This window comes from Lycium barbarum, chromosome 10 (assembly GCF_019175385.1).
Source record: "Lycium barbarum isolate Lr01 chromosome 10, ASM1917538v2, whole genome shotgun sequence".
In the NCBI taxonomy this organism is placed as follows: domain Eukaryota; kingdom Viridiplantae; phylum Streptophyta; class Magnoliopsida; order Solanales; family Solanaceae; genus Lycium; species Lycium barbarum.
In genome coordinates this window covers 93,292,569-93,307,632 of record NC_083346.1, presented here as the reverse complement: position 1 = coordinate 93,307,632, position 15,064 = coordinate 93,292,569, and the positions used below count along the sequence as shown (strand labels likewise).

At 34.0% G+C, this 15,064-nt stretch overlaps 1 protein-coding gene and 1 long non-coding RNA gene across 3 annotated transcripts; one reads left to right on the top strand and one right to left on the bottom strand.

Moving 5' to 3' along the window:
• Nucleotides 1-445: 445 nt before the first annotated feature.
• Nucleotides 446-2,475, bottom strand: LOC132613567 (uncharacterized). The gene is made up of 3 exons (XR_009572005.1): nucleotides 2,276-2,475; nucleotides 1,811-1,857; nucleotides 446-719 (listed from the first exon to the last, which is right to left on the bottom strand). It is a non-coding gene; the product is annotated as an uncharacterized LOC132613567 (long non-coding RNA).
• Nucleotides 2,476-6,633: 4,158 nt separating this feature from the next.
• LOC132614471 (transcription factor PRE6-like) lies at nucleotides 6,634-8,055 on the top strand. Of its 2 annotated transcripts, none has more exons than XM_060328923.1 (2): nucleotides 6,634-7,066; nucleotides 7,629-8,055. In XM_060328923.1, exons 1-2 carry the CDS (start codon nucleotides 6,938-6,940, stop codon nucleotides 7,803-7,805), a joined length of 306 nt encoding a protein of 101 aa, XP_060184906.1. In that variant the 5' UTR covers nucleotides 6,634-6,937; the 3' UTR covers nucleotides 7,806-8,055. The 2 variants fall into 2 exon arrangements, with proteins under 2 accessions (XP_060184906.1, XP_060184907.1); XM_060328924.1 differs by having other exon boundaries at nucleotides 6,645-7,066; nucleotides 7,653-8,037.
• The last annotated feature ends 7,009 nt before the right edge of the window (nucleotides 8,056-15,064 follow it).

The window sequence follows — 15,064 nt, the reverse complement described above, 5'->3', positions numbered from 1 at the left end:
TCATTTTGTACCCGATTGTTTGACTGCTGCCCTCATTTCTCTTCATTTTGTGCGTTCAGAAGATCAGTTGGCTGACATTATGACTAAGCCTCTTTCAGGTGCTCTTCGTCAGCAACTACTTTCCAAGCTTTCAGTGTCCTCCCCTTCCAGCTTGAGGGGGAGGGGTGGGGTTAACATTACATCTGGGCCCAATCCGAAGTGTAGCTGACCCGACTCAATTCTTCTATTAATATTTTGTAGTTGTAATATTTTTGTCACACCCTAGCAACGGTAGGGCATGACGGGCACCCGACTCTCATCAGAGTCGAGCGAACCCTTAGACACTCGCTCTATTAAAACCTGTCATTTCAAAAACTTTTAAGAACATAAAATTTTTTCCAAATGGAAATCATTATCTCTATAACGATTATGAAAACTTTCAATCAATAAGTATTTTAGACCAATCTAAATCATCTGAAATACATACTCTTTTAAAATCCATAAATGACTCAACTGATATCACTTTGTCGACATCTCGACAAACATACCACAGGATACTGTCTGCAGAAGTCTCTAAGAAGTAAACTGGACACTATGAGTCAGGACAGGGCCCTGACATACCCATAATCATACATATCTATACATGACTCAGCACAGCTCCAGAATGAGGTGGAACTTGCCAATCCCAGCAGACGTCAGAGCATCCTAGCTGTATACTTAACCTGTCAAACAATCTGGGGCTGCGGTCATGAACGCAGCGTCCCCAGGCAAAAGGACGTCAGTACGGACAATGTACTGAGTATGTAAGGTGGTAACAAATCATAACCATAACTTTATTTAGGAGAGAAGAAATCACAATCTAACTCAATACCTGCAGCCTTCGCTGGAAGAAACATAAATGTATACACGAGGTCTCAAAACAATCTTTAAGTAAATAATGCAATCCAACAAACATTCTTTAAGTAAATAATGCAATCTAACACACATTCTTTAAGTAAATATTGCAATCTAACACACGTGCCGCTTCCGAAATGTTAACAAAACGGTCCCTTCGGACAGCCGCTTCCGGCTAGTATCACCATAGTCCCTTCGGACGGCCGCTTCCGACATAGTAATGATGGCCTCTTCGGGCAGCCGCTTCCGGCTCAATAATAATGATGGCCCCTTCGGGCAGCCGCTTCCGGCTTAATAATAATGGCCCCTTCGGGCAGCCGCTTCCGGCTCAATAATAATGATGGCCCCTTCGGGCAGCCGCTTCCGGCTTAATAATGATGGGCCCTTCGGGCAGCCGCTTCCGGCTTAATAATGATGGCCCCTTCGGGCAGCCGCTTCCGGCTTAATATCACAATCATGTCAACACAAACTTAATCCACAAATATTAATACAAAGAGATGATGCTATGGAATGTAAACATAAGTCGTAAATGAAATGAAATAGTAAAACCTCGCACCCCCTTCGGAGTGGTTTTGAAAATCTAAATAGTAAAATCTCGCACCCCCTTCGGAGTGGTTTTGAAAGTCTAACTTTATGTTTCCTTTAGTATAAAACTAATTTTCTCGAAATCATTAGTAAAACCATATACACAACTCAACTGGCACCTTATGGGTGTTCCCTTCGGAACAGAATATGAGTACAATATCAATAAACCATCACAAGGAACATTTAGACCTTACTCGTCTAAGAATAGAATCATATGGAGTACATATAGAATGAATAGTACAAGAACCATGAATCACATTCGGAACCTATGAATAGATTTACCCCAAAGTTCATAGCATTCATCACTTACATCTAAGACATGCCAAAAGAAAGAAGTGTTAGCCTTACATACCTGTTAGCAACTATTCGCTAACCCGTTCGCCTTGTCGCTCTTTTAGCCTATTTAATATAAGAGTAACGTTATCGTCAGTAACTATATTTTCTAGTTCGTAAATTCGTAGCCCATTTCTTTATAGAACTTATCATTTAGCTTATACATTCTTGTTTATGGTTTTCTAGCTATAGACTTAACGAAAATCGGGCAGCACTTCCCCTATATATTTGCCTAACCCGAATTTCTAATTGTCCTCCTGTCAACACAGAAATACCAATAACAACAATATATATAATAAATTCTCCCAATTCAGCCCATAACAATTCTAACAACCCAACAACTTTTCTTAATACATTTCAACCCACAATTTCCTATAACATCAATTTCATGCATTTTCTAAATTCCAATTTCGTCCAATCCAATTTTAATCCTTTCATTACAACACCATTAACATAATTACACCACAAGACAAGAAAATCTTACCTTAATTTTCTCAGAGGAATTTCTACTCTTAATTGCCCCAATTTCTCAATTTCTTCTTTCCCGATTCAATATCCAACGTTGCTATCACCACCGCAAACTTGCAAATCACTTGAAAATTAAACCAAAGCAAAAAGGCAATATAATTTCCTTGGCCATGGCTAGCCGTGAGCAGCAGCCATGGCCATGCTCTTTCCTTTCCTCTTTTTTCTTTTAATTCTTAAAAATGAAACAAAATGCATAGTTGAATTTTTCCATCAACTTACATATATATGCCCCTCCTTAATATTGACACGTTTGGGACACTAACCTTGACCAATTGTTGCCATGTGGCAGCCTACTTGGTTGCCACGTGGCAGCCCATTATATATATATATATATATATATATATATATATATATATATATATATATATATATATATATATTCGGGTGGGGCCCACTAGTGCCTTAATTAAATTAATTAATCACTAATCCCTACTTAATAATTTAATCATAATTAATTATTTCCTAATCTCCAATAATATTTTTACACTAAATAAAATTTATAAACAATTTATGTTCTAATAAAAATTGAAAATTAAAGATTTCTATTTCGTGTCCGGAAATGATTCTGCTTTTTATCTGGGTCGATTTGCTTGCGAATAATTCGACGTATAAATATATGGGGTATAACAATTTTTACTTCATTTTTTCATTAATGAGCTGTAAATATATAGACTACTTTTTCCTTTTCATTTTCAGTTAGACAGAAATAAAAAGCCTGGTTTCTCTCTCATAGTTTAGGGTTTTCTATATTGTAAATCAATGACGATCTAGCCATTTTTGTACTCAAACAATACAAAAGAAAAGTACGGTCCACAAACCACAATAATATAGGTGAGTCATTTTTACTGTCTCTTTCTTCTCTTTTCCTAATTCCCTTGTATAATTAAACAAATATTTTTAAAAAAGAACAAAAAAACAATCCATCCACGCGGGTAAAAAAAGATCTCACAGCTGAATCTTTTTTTTTGCACGGATTGCCCTTTATTTGGGGCGGTCTTTAATTTTTGCCCTTCAAATTGGTGGTCTTTAAATTTTAACCCTTGCCTAACACCCCAAGGCTGTGGTATTGAATCCCAACTCAGTTGAAAAAAATCGCAACAAATTCTGCCTTAAGGTAGAATTTCTGCCTTAAAGACCACCATTTTTAGGGGTAAAAATTAAAGACCACCCCAGTGAAGGGCAATCCTGCAAATTGCCCCAGCTGAATCGTTGTATGAATTCGGATGTTGGGTTGAGTCCATACTTCTTATTGACGATATGAAAGAGACTTTAAAAAGAAAAAAATGTACTCATCGGGTAAGTACTTTAATTATTTAATAGTATTAATAATTGGTAATAGTGTAAGAAATATTAATACATGTATAGCGTTATATGAATTATATCATATTTGCACTAGTCCGTTAGTTCCATTTGATCCAAAGTGATCTCAACTAATCAAGAGAAATATATCTAGTATTAGCTTTCTATCATCCTAAAAGAAATAACGCTATAGGTGGTTCAAATTGGGGACTAGGCGAAAACCTTACAAATCAATCTCGTGGGAAAGAGGGAGACAAACTATTTTTTCTCAAGTCTTAACATTGGCTTCTCTCAACATTTTTCTCTTGATATGATTAGTCTAAAGTCACAGAGAACTCTAAAAAATAGGGACGAATAACTTTTATAGCTAAACAACAAAAATCGTTTCTAATTTATTTAGCGATGGATCGTCAAAAAATGATATTAGCTAATTAATGAGAAATTTAGTGACAAAGTTTGCAACTAATTTCAATTTTTTTTTTTTTTTTTTTGTAGTGAAGGTCATTTCTCTTGCTGAAGCTAGCTGGTTTAAATTAAAGAAGGGGCTTGTCCATTTAGTTGATTTTAAATATTTAATAATGTATATATTGAGATTAATCATCAGTTGACATTAGTAAAGAATGCCAAGAGCGAATGGAAGAAAATTAATTATTCAGAGGAGGAAGCTCTACACATAGCTGCACTTGGTTTAGTATAATATCCTCACCTACTACTCCAACCTCTTCTTCATTGATACGATTTACATCTTTCAAATCATCATCACAAAGCAGGAACATATTATGTAAATGAACTTCAACATAGATACTACTATTTTGTTATGTTGATAGAATTTAATTTTATATATCCTAGTTGGGGGTAGGGGGAAAGCATAGAGACTAGAGTGGTTGTTGTTGGTATATTAAAATGACAATGATATAATAAGATACTAACATGGGCTTGCGTGATACTACTGACACAAGAGGCCCCAAAGTTGGCAGATAAACAAGGAAAGTTTTCCTATTAGGCTTGGCCTCCCCAACTTGACTTTGTAATCTAACCTCTAGTTGGGGAGACATATGGGGAAGGACACGTGTATCCCTCTCCAACCCTTTAACCCAATAATATTTTGTCCTCAACTCTCTGTATATAAATTTCAACAACATTTCTATATTATCAGATCACTCATAAAATAATTATAAAAAATAATGGATAATAAGTGGGATTAATAGTGCCCTAAAAAAATGTTGAGGGCACCTATTATGACATATTAAAATACAGTTACTGACTTACTGTATAATATTAAATTATTTGTCAATGTATAAATTAAATTAATCTTGAAAACCAATACTTATACTAAATTTAAATTGAACTTAAATTTTATACGCTGACGATATAATATTTTTTATGCGATTAGGTTACATTTACAAGTAAATCTTTATGATCCGAATTAACTAATTAGTTAATTAAATGGTAACAAATTAAACTACACTGATGGTTCAAAATATTATTATACTATTACTTAAACCTATTTAAATAAGGAAATAATAATTATAAAAATTAGTATATACAATTAAAGGTTTAAATATACCTTTATAGTTTACGATTTGTCTTATATTTATCCCCATTTACCTTTCTGTCCATAAAAGCTCCCACGGTTATCTTTCCTCTAAAATATGTCTTTTCCACAAACGATTTTCCACCATGAATAAATTGATCTGATTTGTCTGATATGGTGGAAACCACGTAACGATAACTCAATACTTCTCAATTGTTCAGGGACATCAGAATGTTTTCAATTGTTCAGCGACATGCTTCAAATTATTGCTGAAGGTATGTTACAAATCAGTTTGATAGTTTAGGAACAAATTTTGACATTTTGTTTATCTGCGTTGCTTCTTCAGGACAAATTAGAGCCAACCTTGACAGTCGTTAGAGGATGCCTAAATATGAAACGAACTTCATACGACATGATTTTTATGAAAAGAAATTAGATAAACGGAGAATAAATGTAAGACAAATCAAATACTTTAAGGGTCTGTTTGGACAGCCGCCCAGGTTATTGGAATTGGGTGTAATTACACAGTTTGGCTTATTTGTTTGATCAAGTAATTACACATTTAGGTGGGAATTAAGTGTAATTGAGAGGGTGTAATTACACTCTCCAATTCTCAAGGGGTGGTTGAGAATTGAGTGTAATTACACTCTGTAATTACTGAGTTACTTTCTAGTTTGTTTCTTTTCTGTTTCTTTTAATTTCTTTTTATTTTTAATTTATTTTATATTTTTCCTTTCTTTTGAATTATTTACTTTAAGTTATGTTGGAACTTACTTATGTAATGTTGAAATTTGACATAAGAGCATTATGTTAAATATTTTCTTTTGGATTTTGAATTTAGGTTATATTTTCAATTTTAAGTTATTTGCTTTCACATTGCATGTTGTTTATTTTTCACTTACATTTGATGGATTTATTGTGTCAAACATTTGAATAATGTTATTGCAATGTTATGGCATTATATTTATAAATATTTTTATTTGTCAAACATCCAATCCATGACGTTCTCACAAAAAAAAAGTCTTCTTTTAAGTTTTATAATTAATTAAAATTAAATATTATTAATTTGAAAAATATATATCAATTAATAAATATATTTTCAAGAAATAATATGTTATTTAAAAACTAATTTAATATCATTTATAAAAGGAAAATATTTTTTAAATAATAATTTTAATTTTTCATAATTAAATTTTATTTTAAAATTAAACTAAATGTCTAATTACACTTGTGCAACCAAACAACACGCTTATAATTATACTGTAATTATGTTATGATAAATAAACAGGTCGTTGTAATAATTACACTACTGTGTAATTACTAGGTTATGTAATTACTACCCTAGTAATTACATCAATTCCAATTACCAGGTGGCTTTCCAAACAGGCCCTAAGTTAAAATTGAACGTTAATTTCCCTAATACACCAACCCATCCCCACTCCCAATACCCTCATTCTCTCTTAATAATATTTCGAACTTTCTATTTAAAAACAAGAATAGCCCACATCTTTATCCCATGCACTTGTCTTCTTCACCTCCAACACTTGTTCCTTAGTGTTTTTCTCTTATTCTTCTTATTCATATGGTTTCCTTGCCTCTCTGTCCATATCTTGTCTCTCAAACAGTTACAGTTCTCTACTCTTTTTAAGCTCCCCACAACACACAACTCTCACATATTCATTACAACAATTCTCTCTGACAGCTTATAAATTACAAACTGTTTCCCATTCTGGTCTATCGTCTTAAAGCACAACGCTAGTTCTTGCCTTCTTAGTTCTCCTGAAAATGTCAAGCCGAAGATCACGTTCCTCGAGACAATCAGGAGGTTCCAGAATAACTGATGAGCAGATTGCCGATCTCGTGTCAAAGTTACAACTGCTTATCCCTGAAAGCCACACTAGGCGTTCCAACAAGGTACATTTTGAGTTTACGTTTTGTACACTGGCAGCCTAAATTTTTTTACATTATCAAGTTACATTGACCTATGATAACTTAGAATTCTCCATATCAAGTCTGATGAATATGATAATGTGGAAAATAGAGTGATAATTTGCTATAACATGTTGAATTGTACTTATCGTGTAAGAAAATCTTTACATTTTCCGTGAATATAACTTTAAGTCCAATAATATTGTTTAGCTATTTACTAGAATTTGGTCATTTGTTGTCTTCATTTACTTACTATATATGTTGTGTATGTACAAATGAACACATTTTCATGAAGCCATTCATATTTTGTGTGGCCTTCATTTTCTTTTTAGGGATAAGTTTGAGAGTTATATTCTCATGCCCACTAGCCCACAAGTCCCTCATTTAATACTGTGTAGCAGCATGTGGTATAGGACTCTTAATTTGTCACTTCATAACATTTCTTGGTAGGGTCACATTTATATTCATCACAATTACAAATAATTGCATAAAAATGTATAATTAATTAGCATATGATCTCGTGAGCATTTTCTAACTTTTATTATAGTACCAAATTTTTTTTATAAAACAGGTTTCAGCTTCCAAAGTGTTGCAGGAGACATGCAACTACATAAGAAGTTTACACAGAGAAGTGGAAGACCTAAGTGATCGATTATCAGTGCTTTTGGAATCTACTGAGAGTGATAGTGATCAAGCTGCCATTATTAGAAGCTTACTTATGTGACAAAATTGCCATTATTGGAAGCTTACATAATTATGAGAAAATAATTTCCATCGCTAGCTCTATTTTGTACGTTTCTTTAATTTCCATCTTGTTATTTCTTCTGAAAAGTAGTAGTTATATATAGTAATTAATTAGCATTTGGCCGCTAGAAAAGTAGTAGTTATGACTTACGCAACTCTGCTGCAATTCACGCGTCTTTAACATTTCAAGTATAATAAAGGAATTGAGTGACATTATACATGAAAAGTAGGGCCCTGTTTTCTCTGTGATGTCCTTTGACTAACGAGTAGAGTTCAATGACTTACTTTAAGCGGAAAAGGGCCAAAATTACCCCTGAACTTTGGGAAATAGTTCATTCATACTCTTCGTTATACTTTAGGATCAATTATACCCTTATCGTTATACTATAGAGTCAATTATATCCTTATGTCTAACAACTGCCACGTGGCATCATCCTAGCCCTTCAAAATTATTTTCCCCTCAAATAATTTTTTACCCACTAAAATAACCCAACCCGACCTGAATTTTTTTTTCCAGCCAAGGGGTAATGGGTTGGGTCTGTATCACTTTGGCTGGAAAAAAAAAAAATCGAGTCGGGTCGGGTTGGGTTATTTTAGTGGGTAAAAAATTATTTGAGGGGAAAATAATTTTGAAGGGCTGGGATGATGTCACGTGGCAGCTGTTAGACATAAGGGTATAATTGACCTCATAGTATAACGGTAAGGGTATAATTGACCCTAAAGTATAACGAAGGGTATGGATGAACTATTTCCCAAAGTTCAGGCGTAATTTTGATCCTTTTCCGTACTTTAAGTTTAGTCATTAGAAGAGCTTGTGATAGATTAACAGAAAACAACAGTTTTAACTCTTTCTTGAAACTCATAAATATCTTTCTATAAATTATAATTACTAGCGTAGCATGTCTGATAATTAATTTCTTATGTTTAAGACCTTAGATAAGAGGTTATAGAGGACTCAGATTAGGGTAGAAGACTAGTAAGTAGTCGTTGTTTTAAAAATGATCAGATATATATGACAGCGTTAATTAATGCATATCAAATATTTACTTCCATAACAGATTCTAGTATACGAGAATCAATCCTATATTAGATCCATGCTTTCCATTTTCTTGCCTATTTTTAGGGATAGTTCTAAAATTTTGGAAGTTAATTAAATAAGTCACTCGAATTAGCTATTTCATAGGTAGATGATTCCAACTTTAACCGTTAAACTCCCTTTATTCTCTTAATTACTATGCAACTAAAACTTAATAGTATTCAATTAAACATTATATATACTTTGACAATTTTTTAGAGGTATTCTATTTACTAATGTATTACAATATACATGGTATATATAATTTAATTATATTATATTTTATTGAGGTATAATATTATGTATACATAGAGCCCGTTTGGATTGGCTTATAAGTTGCTTATAAGCTGTTTTCAGTTTTTTTGAGTGTTTGGCTGACCAGCTTAAAGTCATTTTGTGCTTAAAATAAGCTCAAAAAAATAATTGGGCCCATTTGACTTAGCTTATCTAAAGCAGCTTATAAGCTGAAAACAGCTTATAAGCAAAAAAAAAAAAAAGTTAGACTACCCCAACTTACTTTTTTTAGCTTATAAGTTGTTTGCAGCTTATAGGCATAAGCCCATCCAAACAGGCTCATAGTATAATTCTTTTTTAGAGGCACACTGATGTACTTTATACATAGTATAATTTAACATAGATTATAATGATATAATGATATATATTGATTTAACCTTTTGTGACCTTTTGATTGGAACATATTTTTCAGTTGAAAAAATACGATGTATATTTGTGATTGAGATATTATCAAAATCTCCAAAAACAACTTGTATATCTTGTTTGGATATTTATGACTTTGTGTATGTCTTGTATATGTTGTTTGTATATTTGTGTATATCTTGTATATGTTGATTGTATATTCGTGTATATCTTGTATATGTTGCTGGAATAAAGATTCCCAACGGCTATTTAAGCAAGAATAGGCATTGGGCAAATGGCCAAACCCCAAAAATGACTTCTTTTTTACAAAAATATAATTCATTTAAATATAAGTGTCAAATATTATAAAAAGTTGAGAGTGTGATGCAAGACCACTTCGATAATTTAAAATAAAATTTCAAACTTAAATTGATAACACTGCAAATTCCAAAAATACAAACTTGAACGACTTACATTGCAAAATCAAATCAAAACAAACAAACTAACATTGCAAAATGAAAATATACAAACTTGAAATTTGAAACTTGAAACTTGAGAATTGAGTCTTGAAACTTGAACCTTGAAAGCTTAAAATTTAAATTCTAACGAAGAGTTGCATATGCATTTGGGTGTTTCTGACCCAAGTGACGGACAAAAGTATCAACTGGTCTATATCTCGGTCCGGACCTACGGTTCATAGTTCGTAGACAAATTCTACATCGAATCGTATCTTCTTCTAATTTATCATAATACCTCCACACTCATGCACTCCTAGAGCTAGAGGAGGAGGATTGTCATTATCCATTAACTTTAAATTTTGAAATGTGAACTTGGAAGTTGGAAGAGAGAGAGAGAGAGAGAGAGAGAGAGAGAGAGATTTAGATGAGTAGGAAATTTAGGGATTGAGGAGAGTAGGGAATGGTGAGATAATATGGAGAAGAATGAATTGTATTTATAGATTGAAAATAGGGCGAAAGAATAATTTAAGGAACTTGATGGTTAAAATAAAGTTGGCAACAACTAGATTTTAAAGTATCAAACTTAATAAATTTTAGTATTAGAATTTTTTTTTAAAATAATTAAAACCCGATCCGGCCCACTTAGCCCACTATGTACCCCTACTCGGGTAGGGGGCTAGGCCAGACACCCTCTTTCCTTCTCAAAACCAGGCCTCCAACCCGGCCCATTAACCTATGGCCCGGTCCGGCCCGGAGCTGGCCCCATGTGACCAAAATTTACATGGCCCGGCCTAATTGACAGGTCTAGGCCACAATAGTCTCAACATTAGGCTTTTAGGAGAAAGTGTAACCTTTTAATGTGAGGTGCTTTACCTCTTTATCTAATTTTTCATATCTGAATGTCTTTGTCAAGTTGATCGGTATCATTCGGTTCTTTTTGTTTTTTCATCGTCTGCTTTTGCCCGAACATATATTTACTAATCCACCTGTAATAAGGTACAAGCCTTCTTTCCAACCATTTATATGAGACTCCTTTTTTCGTACAAATACACGTTAGTGAAAGAGATCTTCCTTTGCTCATGTCGGCGGGATCAACTAATGTCCCATGTGTAAGGCCCGTTCCAGAAAGCGGACAAATAGTTCTTGTTATGAAGCTATCCGATGTTAATCCAAATTAGTCAGAACATTAAATATCGATACTAAATGATTAAACAAAAACACTATTTTATAGGTCAATTTTTTATTCCGGAAAGTCACTATTCACTAAGCACGTCACTCGACCCTTCTTCCCAAGCTTTTCGTCAACAAATGAAATGTCTAATTCATATATCAAGATCAATGACATTTCAATTTTTAGTATGTCCATGGTGGACCATTTCGTAGCTGACAAACTAGAGGTTTCATATGGTTCATGTGCGGCAGCTTGGCTAAAGATGGGTGTGGACCATGCAATAGCTAGAGAATGCGCATGATTTTAAGCACGCTTGGATTGACTTATAAGTTGCCTATAAACTGTTTTCAGTTTTTTTGAGTGTTTGGCTGGCCAGTTTAAAGTCATTTTGTGCTTAAAATAAGCCCAAAAAATTAATTGGGTTTGTTTGACAAAAAAAATAAGTTGGTAAGTTGGACTACACCAATTATTTATTTTATTTTTTTGCTTATAAGCTGTTTTCAGCTTATAAGCTGTTTTTTTTTAAGCCCATCCAAACAGGCTCTTTATTACATTTCAATTTTTATATATACAATATTCTTTTATTTTTGGGGAGTCTCAAGATATTTAATAATTTATATTTTTCTAAAAATTTAGTAATAAAAAAATTTAAATACATTGTAATAATTTAGTATCAAAAAGCTTTTTATATTTCGTTTAATAATTTTGTATATTAAAATAATACCTAATATACATACTCAAATGTCATCATATATATTAAGGGGCACTTTCATAGATCTCTCGGAAACAGCCGTCCTACCTTGGTAGGAGTAAGGTCTGCGTACACTCTACCCTCCCCAGACCCCACATTGTGGGATTTCACTGGGTTGTTGTTGTTGTTGTTGTTGTTGTTTCATAGATCTCCTTTCAGAGTTACTATTACAACACTTAATCTCCTTGAAGATTTAAACATTACACTTACCTCCCTTATTTTTTTCTTTATTAAATTAGCTTGGTTCAAATGAAAATTTGTTGTACTTTTCAGTATTGTCCTTTGTTGGTTTTTGTTGCTCATATTCTCCTAAATGCACACACAAGTATACGTATTTGACAAGTAATAAAGTGATGAGATCAAAGAAAGAAATACTTAGGATGTAACCACCCTCCAATTGCTACAGCCGTATCTCCCTTGCCTCCAAAATCGGACCCACTTTAAAATTAAGTTACGGGATTTTTTATATGCTTGAGAAATAATTTTTGGACAAAAATATTCTTTCCTGTCAAAGTTGGATTTACGAGTGAAATTTAGACTAGCTTGGCGCTAGAATAGGTACTACTGGGCGCTGGATTTGGCACTGGGCCAATGCACTTCAGGATCGGACTTGGCGTTGGACACATGCAAATTATATAGTTCGAATTATCAGTGATATTTAACTTAAATCATAGTATAATGTTATGTCTAGTTCATGTATGCATAGGGATATTGATACACAGAAATGTTGATGAATATATAGACATGTTCATATACGTACATTGATAGTTGAAATGTTTAGAATTTTATTCGGGGACTGAAGTTGCCTCTGTTAATTTTCATTGTTTGTCTTCATATCTAGTTACACTATCGAAAGGATCTGTAATTTGTTAACATTCACTGTCAAGTTGTTGAGAAATTAACCGGCCAGGGGATGGATCCAACATTGAGGATACAAATACTTGGACAATATTTATTTGGAAGCCATTTAGGAGAAGATCTTCCCACTGTATCTGGTCACTATTGTCGACTCATGGGTACTCATTATGAAATTAGCTTTAGATTAAGGTGTTCATGCAGTCAATGATTATATGGTTAACAAGAGTTCAACACAATTGTCTACCTTCTCGTCTGCCTTTCTGCAATCTGCAGTTGTTTCTCTCAATCCATATGTAATGCACAGCAGCAGCATAGACAAACCCCAGTACCACTGCTCTTGGTCCGCTGTTTAAGTTGTGCTTGGAGCCATGTAGTCTCAGCATCCCAAGTACCTGGTTGCCTTTGTATGTTCAGCCACTTCAATAAGGACAGCCAAATCTGTTTAGAGTAATTTCATTCAAAGAATAGGTGCCCAAAAGTTTCCTCCAGCCTTGTATTGCACACAAAGAATAGGTGCACAATTTGAGCATCAAGTTGTGACATGACCTAGAAGCCCGTCTTTAATTTTTCCAATGATGCAAAACAAACTTTTCTAATCCGATGAAGCTATAAGAGCATCTGAGAACTTCCAACACCTCAAATGAACCATTCAGTACAATATCAGACGTCACCTGGATCTGTAGTTTTATAAAATGTTGCTTGTGCAGAACAGCACAAGTCAGCGTCGATTGTTTTCTGCCATATCGTCATTTCACCTTTCACAGATTTCTTCTCCCAGTAAAGAAGTTTAGCAATATCTTCAATCTTCCTTTGTTCTTTCTGAAGCTCCTCCTTGCGGCACTGGCAGGCATTGTAGTTAGTATTCCAATTGATAGGAGTGCCAGAAAGAACACAATATAAAAGCCATCAGGTCTAAGAACATGATCAACTTCTATTATGAGATGGATGGAGAAATAATATAACTGTAACAACCCAGCTCACTTGGGATATTGTCCGTTTTGGGCCTAGGCCCGCACGGCTTTAAAACGCGTCACTAGGGTGTAAGGTCTGCTTACTCATATACCTAGCATCTCTCTTATATTTTGCCGATATGGACTTTCCTCCTAAGCTGGGGTGTCACATACACCCCCTCTTATGGATTCAGCATCCTCACTGCGGTTCAATTTGATCAGAAATTAGCCTATGAGGAGGCCCCGATAGCTATTTTGGACAGAGAGGTTTGCCGGTTGAGATCAAAGACTATTCCTTCTGTAAAAGTGTTGTGGAGGAACCATCCGAGTGAGGAGGCTACTTGGGAGGCGAAGCAGGACATTCGGGACAGATACCCGCAACTCTTTTTTTGAATTTAGGTTAAACACAAAGAAGCTTCAATGCATATGTGCATTGGGTACAGGTATACCCTCAGCGCGTTCTCACGTGAATTTTGAACTAATAGATCATGAATTTACATATTCATATTTGTGTATGTACTCTTTCGAGTTACATTAGTGTTTATTTTCTTTCCTTGTAATTTTTGCATGATGGTACGGGGTCGCCCGATACCCCATTTGCATGTGATTGATGGTATGGAGTCGCCCGAAACTTCCTAGTATATGCTAGTTTATAAATTATGATTGTTGGGTGTTGTTGGCAGCAGTTTTGAGAAGAGTACATAATTGGCATTAGTCATAATTATAGGGAAAACTCTGTCCAAATTTCGGTAATCCTAAGAGACTGGTTAAGACGGTTAAGGTTTGCCAATGCGTCCCTCTTTGACCACGGGTAGAGCTTTTCTTACGTGCGAGGACGAACGCTATTTTCAGGGAGGGAGAATGTAACAACCCGATATTTTTTCAAATGTTTAGAATTACTCCCTTATTCACACTTTATTTAATTTTACCGGGTCTTGTATTAAAGCGGATAATTATGGAATATATTCATATAATAGGTATGTCTATATATATATATATATATATATATATATATATATATATATATATAATTGGATATTATTTATACGATATAATATATGAGATGATGAATCAGTTAAGAGTAAATTATTGGGCCAGACCCACTACCTCTCACGGCTTTAGGTGCAAGTGAGAGTCAATTCCTCGAATGGTCATTGAACTTGTAGAAAAGTCCTATTAAAGTAACTTTTGATTTTTTTTTAGACAATAAGCCCTTGTTTCAGATAAAGTAACACAATCCATTTTTTGACATGATCCCCTTAACCCATTTTTAAATTACAAAATTCATTATTTAGGCACAATTTTTCAGTACTATGAAATTCTTGTTCAAATAATATTTT